The 14,033-nt window shown below is 40.6% G+C and overlaps 1 protein-coding gene across 7 annotated transcripts; it reads right to left on the reverse strand.

Moving 5' to 3' along the window:
• Window positions 1-1,279: 1,279 nt before the first annotated feature.
• LOC102295202 (dynactin subunit 1) lies at window positions 1,280-13,597 on the reverse strand. 7 transcript variants are annotated; one of them, XM_005939214.3, is made up of 32 exons: window positions 13,460-13,597; window positions 11,701-11,766; window positions 11,428-11,622; window positions 11,115-11,196; window positions 10,985-11,016; window positions 10,640-10,660; window positions 9,583-9,606; window positions 9,144-9,224; window positions 8,647-8,802; window positions 8,441-8,464; window positions 7,778-7,975; window positions 7,429-7,633; window positions 7,196-7,274; window positions 6,865-7,024; window positions 6,566-6,670; window positions 6,221-6,412; window positions 6,025-6,141; window positions 5,783-5,935; window positions 5,484-5,644; window positions 5,205-5,373; window positions 4,994-5,062; window positions 4,601-4,813; window positions 4,344-4,505; window positions 3,972-4,103; window positions 3,754-3,879; window positions 3,489-3,631; window positions 3,246-3,412; window positions 2,828-2,946; window positions 2,243-2,438; window positions 2,063-2,136; window positions 1,872-1,961; window positions 1,280-1,781 (listed from the first exon to the last, which is right to left on the reverse strand). In XM_005939214.3, the coding sequence occupies exons 2-32, from the start codon at window positions 11,740-11,742 to the stop codon at window positions 1,644-1,646; spliced, it is 3,825 nt and encodes a 1,274-aa protein (XP_005939276.1). In that variant the 5' UTR covers window positions 11,743-11,766; window positions 13,460-13,597; the 3' UTR covers window positions 1,280-1,643. The 7 variants fall into 7 exon arrangements, with proteins under 7 accessions (XP_005939276.1, XP_005939274.1, XP_005939275.1 ...); XM_005939212.3 differs by lacking the exon at window positions 13,460-13,597 and adding an exon at window positions 12,570-13,431; XM_005939213.3 differs by lacking the exons at window positions 8,441-8,464; window positions 13,460-13,597 and adding an exon at window positions 12,570-13,431.
• Window positions 13,598-14,033: the final 436 nt, after the last annotated feature.

The following is a 14,033-nucleotide window of genomic DNA, read 5'->3' on the forward strand; positions in this document are numbered from 1 at the left end:
AAGAAAACAAAATTGATTATTTTTGGCACTAGACAAATGAAAAATGTATCTAAAATAAGGGTTAATGGAATTGAAATTGAAAGAGTGTACGAAAATAAATTTCTTGGAGTGATAATTGATGATAAGCTGAGCTGGAAGTCTCATATAAACCACGTGAAAACAAAAATGTCAAAAACCATTGCTATTCTCTATAAAACAAAGCATGTCCTGAACAAAAAATCATTATACACACTTTATTGTACTCTGTTGCTTCCATATATGACTTACTGTCTGGAGATATGGGGTAATGCATATAAAACGAACACTCTTCATATTTTCAAGTTACAAAAAAAAGCTATAAGAATTATAAACCAATCAAACTATATAGAACCAACTAACATTGTTTATTAATCTGAATACCCTGAAATTTTATGATTTAGTTGAATATAAAATGGCACAGATAATGTATAAAGCACAAAATAACTTGCTTTGCCCCAGTACTCAGAAGCTGTTCAAAGTCAGAGAGAGTGAGTATGACTTAAGGGGAACAGATTTCTTTAAAAAAAACAAGATAAGGACAAATATAAAGCAGAGATGTGTTTCTGTTAGAGGAGTTAACCTGTGGAATAGTTATGACAGTGATTTAAAAAGGTGTAGTTCATTTTCCTTGTTTAAAAATATGTTTAAAAATAGAGTATTAGAAAAATATATAAATCAAGAATGAAAAGAGCAAAAAGGAGAAGAAAACAACAACCTCTTGATTCTTTTGCTTTGATGTAGTTACTTATCTAAGGTGGAAAGTTGTTGTTTTCTCTTTGTTTTTGTTTTTTGCTTTATTATTTTCTTCAAGCCCTGTGTACAGGAGCTGCATACAAAAGTATATTTTGTGAAAAGGGTTGGCGTAATAAGCAAATGCTTCAGCCAATACCTTTTGATTAGCTTTGTCTCATGCTTTCTTTCTTTATGGTAGATTTTTGTTCTGTTTTCACTGTTTTTTTTGTTTTTTCACTGTTTTCACTGAGATTTGAATTTGAATGCTAATCAATCAAATCAAAGTATAGATTTGGTGGGGGGGTTAAACCCTGAACACTTATATTAACAGCTATAGTTAATGTGGTTGTGTCTGCAAAACTCCTTTGAATAATGTTTCACACACTTTTTTTTTTTGCTGAGATACTTTTAAGTTAATGAGGTTGAAACCAAAATGAGCAGACAAACTGTCAGCTGGCACTTTATCATATTAGTGAAAGTTTACACTGTAATATCAGCTTACAAGTATAAACGTAAACATACATTTGAGTATTTCTTGCTCAGAATTGGGCTGCTATCTTTTATTGTCTGACTTGCACAAATACAAAACATACAAAGGAACAAACTATCAGTCATTGCAAATGCAGTAAAAATTGTGTTGTAGTCCTTCCCATTTGCACAGAGTGAACATTGGTACAGAAACTTCTTCAATAATGAAATCATGACACCTTAGTGACATTCGGGAGTCTTGAAATCCAGAAAAACAATCACTTTTATAAAGACACTTCTCTGGGTCGATAATATTAGTGCTATAAGTGGAAACAGTTTCCTGAGAAAAGTGAAAAAGACAAATAGGAGGAATGCTGAAGTGTTAGCTGGAATAAGAAGGTACTCTGCTGTGTAATCCTACTGCTCTAAACCATGAGGAGACTGTGCACTTGCTGCAACTGCTGCTTTGATAGGACGAGACGGTGGACTTGTTCCTGTCCACGGGTGCATGGAATCGCAACACGGCCAATGAATACAGTGTCTCCCTGCTTCTCTTCCTTGGCCTAGGAAACAAAAAATATGCACATGAAATATATTTTCCACTGTTGTATAACATGAATAATTTATATTCTTTTATACTACTATAGTAATACCTTAGTAAAAGAGGTGACTGGGAATGTGGCAAAGTCAGAAGAGGCCTTTGCTCCAGGCTGATATGAGACCACATGTTCGGCTACCTCACCCTGAAACAGGAGACTTGGTCAGACTGCTTGTTTTTGCACTGCTGTCAGATAACAAGACAACATAAGGATTGTGTAATAGAAACTATTTTTTGAAGCGGCACCTTGAGTTTATCCAGAGCATCACTGAGGTTCTGCAGACGAGCTGTCTGCTCCAGGAGCTGAGCGCTTGCACTAACTGTAAGAAATGAAGGAGTCATAAAATAATTGCTCAATGCATTTAGCAAACTCACAAAAGTCTTCTTCAGAATATGAAAATACTTAAAACCTCTGTGTCCACATACCTGCCGTCTTTCCAGTGATGTCCACCACTTTAACCTCGGCACTCAGCTTGAGCAGGGTTGCCAGCAGCTGGTCAGTCCTTCTGTATATCCCTGTGTTTAGTCCCTCTGGAGGCATGGAGCTTTCTTTAGACACTTGTGGGAGTTTAGGAGGGCGGAGCGGCGGCAGGGAGGCTAGCTGGGCTCTCATTTTCTCTGCCTGTAAGTTTATGTAGTTTATTATTATAGTTTTGTTTTGATACACACACACACACACACACACACACACACACACACACACACACACAGTCATAAAAAGTATCTGCCCTATTTTTTTTAAATTCCTTTTTTGCATATTTGTTAAAAATGTTTCAGATTATCGAACAAGTTAATATTAGACAAAGAAATTGGTTTTTTTTTTTTTTTTTTAAAAACCACAAAAAAATGTAATTTAAAAACATTTTGTTTATACTCTGGTTATTTGTGTCTTTTATTACCATTTACTTGATGATCTGAAACATTTAAGCGTGACAAATATACAAAAAAAATGATGAAATCAAGACGGCTTCTGTAAATTCACACACATACACACGCTTGAATCTAGCATACCTTGAGTCTGTTGTTTTCATTCTTAAGGTGTTTAATACCCAGCCTCTGGGCCTCAATCTGCTGCCTGAGGAGAGGAGAGTCCACCACCTGCATTGGCCCTCCCATAGAGGGAGGCAGACCTGATGGGGAAACAAAATGATTGTGGAAACAACGCCACCTTGTGGTTCTCCTTAGATGGTGCCGATTCTCCTCACTTTCATTTAGTTAAAAATCTGACTAAAGTCTGGTAGGAAAAGTTTCACTGTAATAGAACATACTCAATATTTGCAAAACTTCTTATAAAATCCAGTTAATTGCAATTGCTTTTCTCTGGATAGAACAATTCATGTGACATTAATATAAACCACCATCAAATATAAAACACCATCAATTCAGCTGCTGAGAAGAAATGAGCATAAATAAGAAGTGGGAACTTCACCTCCTGCTGATCCCTGAACGATGGAGGCAATTCCTGAGGCAGGTGGACCTCTCAGGCCTTCTATGGTCATCTTTGACTGGTTACTGAGTCGTTGTTTCAGCTCTGCCTTCTCAGCCTCTAGCTGGTCAATATCAGCCTGCAGAGCATCCATCGTCTCCTCAAACTCCCTGGAGAAGAGTAACGGGGAGGGTCAAATGAGGAGGAAAATATGGAGAGGAAAATTTCATTGTTTATTAATCCTACTTTTCTTTCTTCTTCAGCAGGGCAAGGTTCTCATCCAATTTGGTCTGAATCTTCTCCACACGTTCATCAGCATCTTTGGTGGAGGTGTCCAGCTTCTTCTCCAAGAGGCTGAGGCGGACATGGGCCTCACTCAGCTCCTCACCCTGAGATAAAAAGGAGATACAGTGCCATGCTTGTTATACCTGTCGGTTCAGTTTTCATCTTTCCAGTCCCTTTCACTTCGAAGTGGCAGGTCCTTTTACACAACTTTCCTTCAGCATGTTACCTTAATCTTGAGAGACTTCTTGAGCTCCTTGATGACGGTTTCTCGGTCTTCTAGTTTGACTCCCAGACCTTCGGCGTCAGTCATTTCTGCCCTGACTGTGGCTGCTCTCATTTCCACTGGAAGAGTCTAATTGGTGAAGTGAGAATTAGTCTGAAAAGTCCCAAACTGGGGACTTCATGTGAAATGAGTACTGTGAAACTGCTCAACCATACAAATACCTTTCCCTGTGGTTTTTCAGCATCATACTCTCCTTCCTGCATGGCTGTAGCCATCTTGTTCATGGTGGTGATGACAGAGCTGCAAGACTGCCGCAGTAACTCTGGGCCATTTACACCATGGGAGCCATATACCTTAGAGAACAGAAAGCAGATGGTGATAATAGCAAGAGATTAAATCAACAGTGCTTAATACACAACCTACTGATGTTGTGCAAAATGCTCAGAACACAAGATCAAACATCTGATGTGCTAAGCGTGCCAATTAACTAGAACTATAAGTCCTTACATTTCCCTAAAAAAAATAAATAAATAAATAAAAAAGGAGGTTTTGCCTTTTAAAGAGGCCTGAGCAGCTGTTAAATGTGAAAGTACCTGCTCCACAACCTTGCAGGCAATATCCTCCAGTTTAAGAGCATTGAGACCTTCCTGTTCTCCCAGCGAAGGAACCATCTGAGCTCCAGCTGCAGCTACCTCTTGAAGTACCGCAACCACACGGGTCAACTGACGCCTGCACTCGGTCAGCGTCTCTGAAACCTGCCATATGAGGAGAGACATGTCAGGCGTACAGCTGTAATTATACAGATCCCAACCAGCAGTGGTGCGTTAGTTTGTATGACATGTTTCCGTACCTCTGGTCCAAAACTGAGAGCAGCGGGGACTCCAGCTACATCTGTTCCGGGCATGCGACGGCGGATCTTCTTACAAAACTGTCTGATATCAGAACACGAGGTGTCCAGGTCCTTCAGAAGAACTGCTAAACCAGAGCTCTCCTGTCCTGATGACAGGAAGGCGCGCAGACGAGCTACCTCCACTACCATACAGTCCAAGGCACTCTGAGTAAACTGGAGGTGTAAAAGCGTCATTTTAAAGGAAAACCCGACACTTCTTTTTCCTTACAGATTTATACATTTTGGACATATTAAAAAAAATTTTTTATAATAGTGTTATTTCTGGTTTATAGCCCTGCATTACAAGTGAAACCGTAGAAATCTTTTTAACTTTGCTAAACATGCTTGATGTACCTTAATGTGATCAGCCAGCTGCACTGTGCAGTCTTCAGTGTGATCTGCCAGATGGACACTATACAGTTGCTGGAAGACAATATAACAGATACTTGATATAATGATATAATGAACATGTTATAAACTCACTGACATCTACAGTTACACAATTTATACGACAACTGAAATTTCCAGTTGTGACGTTTTAATGTAAAACACATCCCTGCGTTACCTGATAGTACTTGATGGCCTTAGTGAGAGGTTCCACCTGAACGGTCTCATCCAGCTGATCTTTATGAAGCAGGTCTATGAAATAATCCAGAGAGCGTTCATGGAAACTCATTTCAGAGTAAAGGGTTCCCATGCGCTTAAAAACGTCCACGCTGCAGGTGTTCAGAGCCCTAAACGAGTGCAGGGAAAAAGGAAAAGAGTAAAACACATCGACCCACTGATGAAGGTATGTTCACCTATTTTATTCCTGCATCTTTATTGGTAAAGCTGCGATATTTACTGTTCATATTTATGCAGGGTGGCCTGCAGCAGGCTGAGGGAGTAGACCAGTCCTGAAGAGAAACTGCGCTGTTCTCCCGGAGGCCCTCTCAGCCCTGTTCCCTGCACCGGGTTCCCGTTCAAGTCAAACTTCTCCTGTGCCTGTTTACTGATGAGTTCAGCCTTCGAACGAGGAGATATCGACCACATACAGACACAGCCGAGTAAGGATTTGGGAAAGCTCTTTGAAAAACTTACTACAACCAGGTAATTCTAAAATCGAGCACAAGAATTCAAACCTGTCATGTGTCTGCCTCATACCTTGCAGATGAGCCTGGGAATAAGCAGGAGAACCAGAATGCAGTCATGGTCCCCACCATGGCGAAGGAAGGAGTCAGGCATGAAGGAGGTGAGGAGGGACACCTGTCTGTTCGACTGAGCTACTTCCATTTTCCTCAGCTCCATCTCAATGGCCTGGAGACAAAGAGTGAGGTTAGTTGTTTAAATAAAGAAAACCAACAGCACTGGCACCGAGGTTGTATGTCAGCATGGAGCTCTCTTACCTTGGCGTAAGCCTTGGTCTCTGCAAACTTGATCTTAAAGTCAAACAGCTCAGCAGGTGGTTGCTGAACTTGTTCTGCATTTGCATTCTGCTGACTGATCAGCTCCCTGTTGGCCTCCTAATGCACAAAACAAACCTTTTACAGCATCAAGACAATAGAACTGCAGGCCTGCAGAATTACCCCTCCATCCACCTACCTGAAGTGAGCCAGTGAGTTCTCTGTATTTGTTGATGGTCTGCTGGTAATCAGCTACAGTCTCCTGGGCAGCTTCCACCCTTTTGTCTGCCTCTCTGACCTTTGCTCCACTCAGATCGAGCTGTTCCCTCAGCTCCATCTCTGTTTCTCTGGCATTCTCCTGGAGCTCATCATTCATCTCATTGATGGCTTCCTGTTAATGCAAAAAAAAAAAAAGTGGTTGGTCTGCTATAAATATCTCATTCAAACCTTTTCCTCACACCTTTGTCCTGCATGTGTCATGTTGGAGATTTAAGGAGTGTCAGTTGGATTCTATTAGATCTATTATAAATACATCAGCACTGACCAGATCAGTCACGGTTTCTCTCAGCTCTCTGACTTTCTCCTCAAGGTCGAGGTTCCTCTCCGTCAGGGTCTCCACCATCTCCTCTGAGCCCAGAGCAGCATCCACCTGGTACACACACACACACAGGTCTTTAGTTTCCACAAATAAGTCTCACAATTTCTCTCACAATTTGTCAGATTAAGGACATGCATCTTTGCTGTCAATGACTAGTCTCAATAAATATTTTTTACCATGTATTATGAGCTACTGTGAAGCTAAATAAACCATTGCCTTTCTGTATTTATGTATACATCCTTTACCTGTTCCTTCAGTTCATCGATTGTGGCCTCTGCCTGCTTGACTTCTTCATGCAGTTTTTCTTTCTGAGTCCTCAGAGTCTCCAGCTCCACGTTCTTCTTCTCCGTCTGCTTCTGAAGCTTCACGTGTTCCTGTTTCTCCGAAGCAGACAGATCTCTCATCCTGAGGAGGAACCAGAAAGAAGGATTTTATTTGTTTTTTAGGACTTGTCTTCTCTTACTGCTTTTTTTACAAGTTTAGACAGGTTAATGTGATTTCTTTTTTTATTTATCTGTACGCAGTGTAACAAAGAGCAGGCAAATACCTTCATTTAAAAAGGTATTTGCTACTGACCTGACCAGCGCCTCCTTCAGTCTGCTGTTCTGCTCCTCCAGCTGCTTGACCTGGTAACTGGAGGCAGCTCCATCTGAGCCTGCAGCAGGAAACAGTGCACAGAAAGGTGGACAGCACTTGATGAGAAGTGAGCAGAAATGAGATGGATACAGAATACATAAGAAGACCTTGTGGATGACTTGAATAGCAGTGGTTATTATAAACATGCTGCTTTTTTTTTCCCCCAAACGCACCTTTCTCTGAAATCTCATGCCTAAGGATCTCCAGGTCCATTGACAGCTCCTCCACTTTCTCTTTCAGGCTATCCACCTCAACCTGGAGCGATTCTGCTCTCTCTTCTGCCATCTCTTTGTCCAGCGTGGCCATCTCTATGGCATCTGCCGTGTCAGACATCTCCTCCATGTAGCGCTCCTTGGCCTCCTGTGCCTCCCTGGCTTCCTGTGAAGTAAGAAGGTATAAATAAAGCATTAAACTGGCAAGCCTGATGAGTTAAGAGGTTGTTCTTTCATTCCCAAAACCTTGAGAAAAAAGACATCACACTGTAGCACCGATGACTATTTAAGTTCATCCATTCCTGTCTACCTTCTTGGCCTCTTTGAGTTGTTTCTGCAGCTCGGCCTGCTGCTCCTGCATCTTGTTCTTCCACTCCTGAAGCTGCTCCAACTGGATCTTGTGTTTCTCCAGTTCCTTAAGCTTGGCTTTGTCTTCTGTTCGCTTCATCTTCAAAGTCTCCAGTTTCTCCTCCAGGTCCTTGACTTGAGCTCGCAGTGATTCCTCCTCCTATGATGTGATTAGAGGCAAGACGGGACCAACAAAATTAATCCATTAACTGAACCTCATCTACTTCCCTAGACTCTACTTTTGAAAAGGGGACCGAAAAAAGCAAAACATTAATAAAGTCCCACCACTAAAATCCCAGACGCATGATGTATAACATATACGATGTTACTCCAAATTCCTTTGCAAAGAATTTTTCATTTTATTTTATTGAAGGGAAAGGGAGGGAGAAAGAGAGAGAGATTCCTACAGTTCAACCATTTCCCGTAGAGACAGTGATGTAAGGATGTTTCTTTAAGTGCCTCAAAGTAAACCATGCGTCATCACCAGAAAATTCCCCGTGAGGACATTTGAAAACCATGGATAAGTATCGAGAAGGTCTGCTGAGGATAAGTTTTCCCCCCTGATGTTGTTAGTAAACACATGCCAGGCATCATCAGCATGCATGTAGCCATTAAGAAACTCTACCTGCTTGGATATGGCAGGTTCCACCTGGTTATAATAAGACGGATGAAATATAACAAAAATCAATTTAATCATAAATAAGAAATAAAATGTAAAAAATTAAAAATGGAGATGAGATGAGCTGACAGAACTGAGAGGATTGAACATGAACCTCAGTAAAGTTCTTTCCTTTTTCTAAGAAGAGCCTCTTCTTTAGGTTAATGGCCTACCTTGCTCGGAGTAGCTGGAACAGAAGCAGCTGCTGCTGCTGCAGGTGACCCGCTGGGCTGAGGTATGACAGGGGCGCCCAGAGCACCCTGCTGGGAGGACAGGCCCGCCTCACTGACATCACCAGACAGAGAGGATGAGAGACTCTCACGAGACGCCTGTTGACGAAAGCAGATTATGAACGGACTGTGACGAGCGGGAGAAGTTTAAAAATAAAACAGAAGAAGAGGTGTGCTGTAAAGCATCGGCAAACAATCCAACTATCAAAACAGGAGTTTGGACCACAGTGAACAAGAACCTTCAATAAACCCAGTGGACGTTGGAAGATTCATCTGTGAAATGAATGTGATACAATGATTACCAAATATAATCACCTCCCAGTGTCCCTTACATGAGACACCACCCTGCAAGTATACACCTGTGCCATAATGTCAGTAATGTGCTTCACCCCGCTCCCTGTGAGGTGTCAGCTGAAGCTCTATGACACGACGGAGCGTACCCTGAGCGACAGGCTGGAGCGGCTGGAGGGACGGACCAGTAGGGAGGGGAGGGAGGTAGCTGATGTGAGACCCGTTTTCCACTGCCACAGTGTGATCATAGAAACTGTGTCAGAGCGGTTACTTAAACTAAATGCAGGTTAGACTGAAGATGAATAACGAAAGCTTTTAGTACTACCCCTTAATGTTATCATACACAACCAGGTTAGTGATATTAACATCCTGTTTTTAGTCTGCCCCTCCTGAGTCAACGAAAGATCACACACCTCAAGTAACTATTACTCATACAATTCTTTCAATGTCAAGTATTTCATAAGGAGAAATCTGCTTCTTATGGTCCCAGAGTCTACTGTTCAAACATTAAAATAATCAAACTTTTCAGAATTAACTCATGTATTTGCATTCCATTTGTCCTCTCCACTCTGCTGTAGGCGAGCTCACCTTTGCCGAGCGGCGGGCAGAGGACTGGAGGAGATGCGTGCACGCACACACGCACACAAACACACACACACACACACACACACACAGATATACACACATCCAGTGGTAAGGCAAGATAAGAGATTAGAAGCACGTAAGAAGCATTTGCTGTTAGTTTTGTATTCACAGATCATTACTTTAATACAGCATATGGTCAAAAGCACTGGGCCATGAATCTTTGAATTCAGGTGTATTAACTCAAGTCCCCAACCATGCAGCCTGCCTTTACAAGCATTTATGAAAGAATGGGTCGTTCTAAAGCACTTGCTGAATTTTAGCGTATACTGTAACAGGGTGCCACCATTGCAACAAGTCAGTCTGTGAAATTTCTTCCCTCGAAAATCTGCAAAAACTGGAAATGTTCTGAAATTAACTTCAGCAACTCAGTCATAGCTTGGCACACCACCAAAGTTAAGGAGCAGGCGAGCCAAGTGCTGAGACACACAGTGCATAAAAGCCACAAACTATCTACCGACTCTAAAACTGCAAGGTTCCAAACTTTCTCTGGCATCAACATCAAACTGGGTTTCCACAGTTTCCATGGTCGAGCAGCTGCTGTCGGTGTAATGTGTAGGTGGCCCAGTACTTTTGTCCACATAGTGTAGCTGCATGCACCATTTAAAATCATCAAGAGCAAAGTTAATTTTGAGAGATCACAGGGACAAGGAAAAACTGAGATCATGCAACAATGTAAAACTGAAAAAAAAGAATTCATTGAATTATGACACAAAGAGAACTGACATGAACAGCATCAGGAGAACCTGAAACTGTCACCGTGTTGTCGTCTACGCATGTACACGAAATGCCTTCACCAGAATAAAAAAAAAAAAAAAAAGCTTAATGAAAGTGGGGAAACCAAAAGAGAATGCACTGAAAATGGCACCTATCACAAGTTATGTCTTTATGACCCATGCAAATGTCAACAGATAAAGAGCTTAAGTGCAAAAAGATGAACTGCTGCATTAGCACGAGTATAACGCAGACCAAGCAAACGTGCTGAATTTAAATATAGCTCTACCTTTTTAATGCTCGCTGGTTGCTGAAAGAGGTATCCAGAAAAACAAAACATGAGAATTCAGCCCAGCAGCTGAGAGCCGAAACAAACAACATGGCATCATAAAGGAGGAAAAAAACCAAAACTAAAAAACAACAGCAAACGGCTGGTCTGCAACGAATGTCACAACTAGTGGGGTCAAACTGATCGCATTTTAATAACAACTCTCACAATTAAAATTTTACATTTAGGGGTTATTTGGATGTTTGTTTAATCCAAAGTACATGCACCAATATTAAAAACAGACTTGTCGCATTTTTACTTAATTGACAAATTTAAAAAAGTGAGATCAAAAATGTGTTTGCCTACCTGTTTGCTTGTTTTGGGAGTTTCAGGGATTTCTAGAAAAAAATAATTAAATAATTTATTGCACACTCTTGTTATCAATACTTTGCATTATATTTTAGAAACGTGAGTATCAGTTGTGGTCCTTGCTCACCTTTTTGCTTAAGTGTCTTTGCTGTTCCAGACTCGGGGGTATCTGGTGAGGTGGCACTGGAGCCATCTTCTACCACCTGGATCTGTACAATGGAACAAAAGTGTGTAATCAGGACAACATTCGAAAAAACACAAATTACAAAGCTTGATTTTGAATAATGAACAAATACGGACAGAAAACAGAAGAAAAGTTGAGAATAAAAGATGTCAGTCTGCCACATTTGTACATTTATTATGTCATCTGCCTGTTTGGATCTTTACAGTTCAGTGCTGATGCCATAACACCATCATCAGTTCCTCTTGTGCCCACTAACCTGGGACTGCCTGACGAATATGCCGTGATTTTCCTCACAGGTGAAGTAGCGTTTGCCCTGCACGGTGCCATCGTTCTTGCCTTTCGGCTCATCCAGTATGACACCCACCCATTTCCCAGAAGCAAAGAGGGTAGCGCCAATGTAGGCAACAGTGCCACGCTGACCCTTTCCTGTCACCTCGACTATAGAGCCAATCTGGGAGACAAAAAGTGGATAAAAATTCTTTGAGTTATAAGCCTTCCTTTGTTATGTCTGCATAGAAAAAGTACCCACCTTTGGAGGTTTACTACTCTCCACTGTTCCTGTGCTGCTCATTCTGCTGATCAGTGGGCTGGTCAGCTGAAGATACAGGTAAAGAGAAAGAGGTGAAAGGGTGGATAAACAATAATATATAATGGGGGGGAAGGAAAGAGACAATAAATAAGGAAGCCAAAGTTATGAAACACTAGAGAATTTTTTGTTTATATTTAAGAATTCCAAAGTACCATCATTCTCCTTGCTTTAGCCTTTAACATCAAGTCTTAGGAATCGAAAATATTCAATGACAAAACAGCCCTGAGGCTGCACAGCACAGAAGCATACTTGCAGCCAGTCATATGGTGCGGACTACAATAAACAAGCAAGTATCTCTGCCTTGCTCAGACAAAGGCACACATTGAAGACAAACTGGGACTGTGGTAAAAGTCTAATCCTTTTATAGAGATGTAGAAGCATGTGAATCCATGCTATCTTAGTTTGAACCACAGGGCAGGATAAATCAGAAGAGGTTTAATATTTCTGGGACAGAGGATTATACTCACTAAAACAAGACGGCGAATGAAAATAATTCACCTACCGATTCATTGGTTTTAGACAAAGACCTTTTAAAAATCTACTTATGTGGTAAATATTAAGACAATAATGTTATTCTCATCGACAGGTCTGTCTATACTTTTTTATAAATTACTAAAAATACATATCAACTCTGATGAAGCCAATAGATGTGGATGGATCGCACATCGACATTATGGTGAGTCTCACAAATCCTTACTTCTTAGCATTATAGTGCAATAACTCACTGTTACTTTTCAAATTGGTTAATCAAATAATCACTGTCGTATTAATTTCAGCATTATTTGCTGTTAAGTACTCATGTTACTCACCCTGGGAGTGTAAGAGTGACGTCTGTTCAAAGCCATAATTAAAGGTTAATACGGTTTCACTGCAGCCGAAAGAAGACTCAACTTTTTCTCTACTTCCCCATGCTCTCCTCTTTTTCAGAGAGAGGGGAGGATAACACAAGAGTGCGATTACAGGGAGGGATCACAAAACGTCACAGCTGATTTGAACTGAGAGATGGAGGGTGATATTTAACCAGCTGAGACTTGTTTACTTTAAGGACCCATTCTAACAGCTATGAGATCAACTTTTCATTAATCTGATTTACTACAGCTAAATGTACATGACATTCAAGTGAGACGTATGAAAACACACAAAAAGGTCGGTTTTATTACTTTTAGCCATTATTCCCATTCATTTCACATAACATCAACCCATGGTATTTGCAAGACTAGTACATGCTAACAATGAACAAGTTAAAGATTGAGGTGGTTCACAGGTGACACACACAGGCTAACGATTACTTCCGGTCGAACTGTTGCTCAGAGGGTCGAATACTAAATAAGCTACTTTACAGGTTTATTTAAACTAAGAAGCAACAAGTCAGATACGCACTTGCAAAAAGTAAATGCATCCAAAGAAAGTCAAAGGCTTGAGCCAAAACAATAATGACAAAGTACTCAATGACTCAATGGGGACAAATGTCCCGACACACAATTATGCTAATTCTACTTTAATGTTGACTCTTTACACCAAACCACTTTTAAATGCTATCTATGTACCACGTCGTAACAAATTATTTAGAACAGCTTTACAAAGCCTTATACTCTAACTAGCCAAAACGGTTTGAAACATTAGCAACAGGCTAAAGTCCGAGAGAAAGGCGCTGTTAAACAGCTAACATGACACAGGTGTATTTTGTAATGCAACTCACCTGATATATGCAGATTCCTGTCTTTAAATTAGGCCTTTTGATGTATTCATGCAAATAATAATCCTCTGGTGTTTTTGGATAAATAGCTTACGGATCCGGCGAGCTTTTCCGTTTTTGACAGGTCACTTCCGGCAACCTGAAAGACTAAAAGAAGAAGAAATGGGAGAAATAGCGCCCCTATATATATAGCGCCCCTCGTGGCTGGTAAATTCTGTTTGCAATGAAAACACCCAGTTTATGCGGTTACGAAAAAACACGGTACAATACAAGAATGGGATTTGCTGTTGGTTTACTGAGATTTCAATTAAAAAATGTGGTGGTTAAAAACCACATCATCACATTTTACAGGGGAGGCAAATAAGTAGTCAGATTGTTTTACAGTTTGGTTTGACAATTAATACACTTGTCTAATTGTGTTATATTAGTAATAAGTTAAAATTAAAAGAAAGGATACATTAAATTGGCCGGGGGAGAGAACTCTCTTCTGTTCTTGTTATTTTTTTTTTTATTTATTTTGGGTTGATCACTTATTACACATATCTGTGTTACAGTAACACGAAGGCCCTTCATGCGT

This window comes from Haplochromis burtoni, unplaced genomic scaffold (assembly GCF_018398535.1).
Source record: "Haplochromis burtoni strain Fernald_Lab_line unplaced genomic scaffold, NCSU_Asbu1 Contig_265, whole genome shotgun sequence".
Taxonomy (NCBI): domain Eukaryota; kingdom Metazoa; phylum Chordata; class Actinopteri; order Cichliformes; family Cichlidae; genus Haplochromis; species Haplochromis burtoni.

Bases quoted from the DNA above. Each gene is read 5' to 3' on its own strand.
- LOC102295202 (XM_005939212.3), bottom strand. From the start codon at position 12,605: ATGGCTTTGAACAGACGTCACTCTTACACTCCCAGG. The intron at 6,142-6,220 runs GTAGGTGGATGG...TTTGTGCATTAG, and splicing joins AACTCACTGGCTCACTTCAG to GAGGCCAACAGGGAGCTGAT. The intron at 1,782-1,871 runs GTATTACTATAG...TTTGTTTCCTAG, and splicing joins CAGTCACCTCTTTTACTAAG to GCCAAGGAAGAGAAGCAGGG.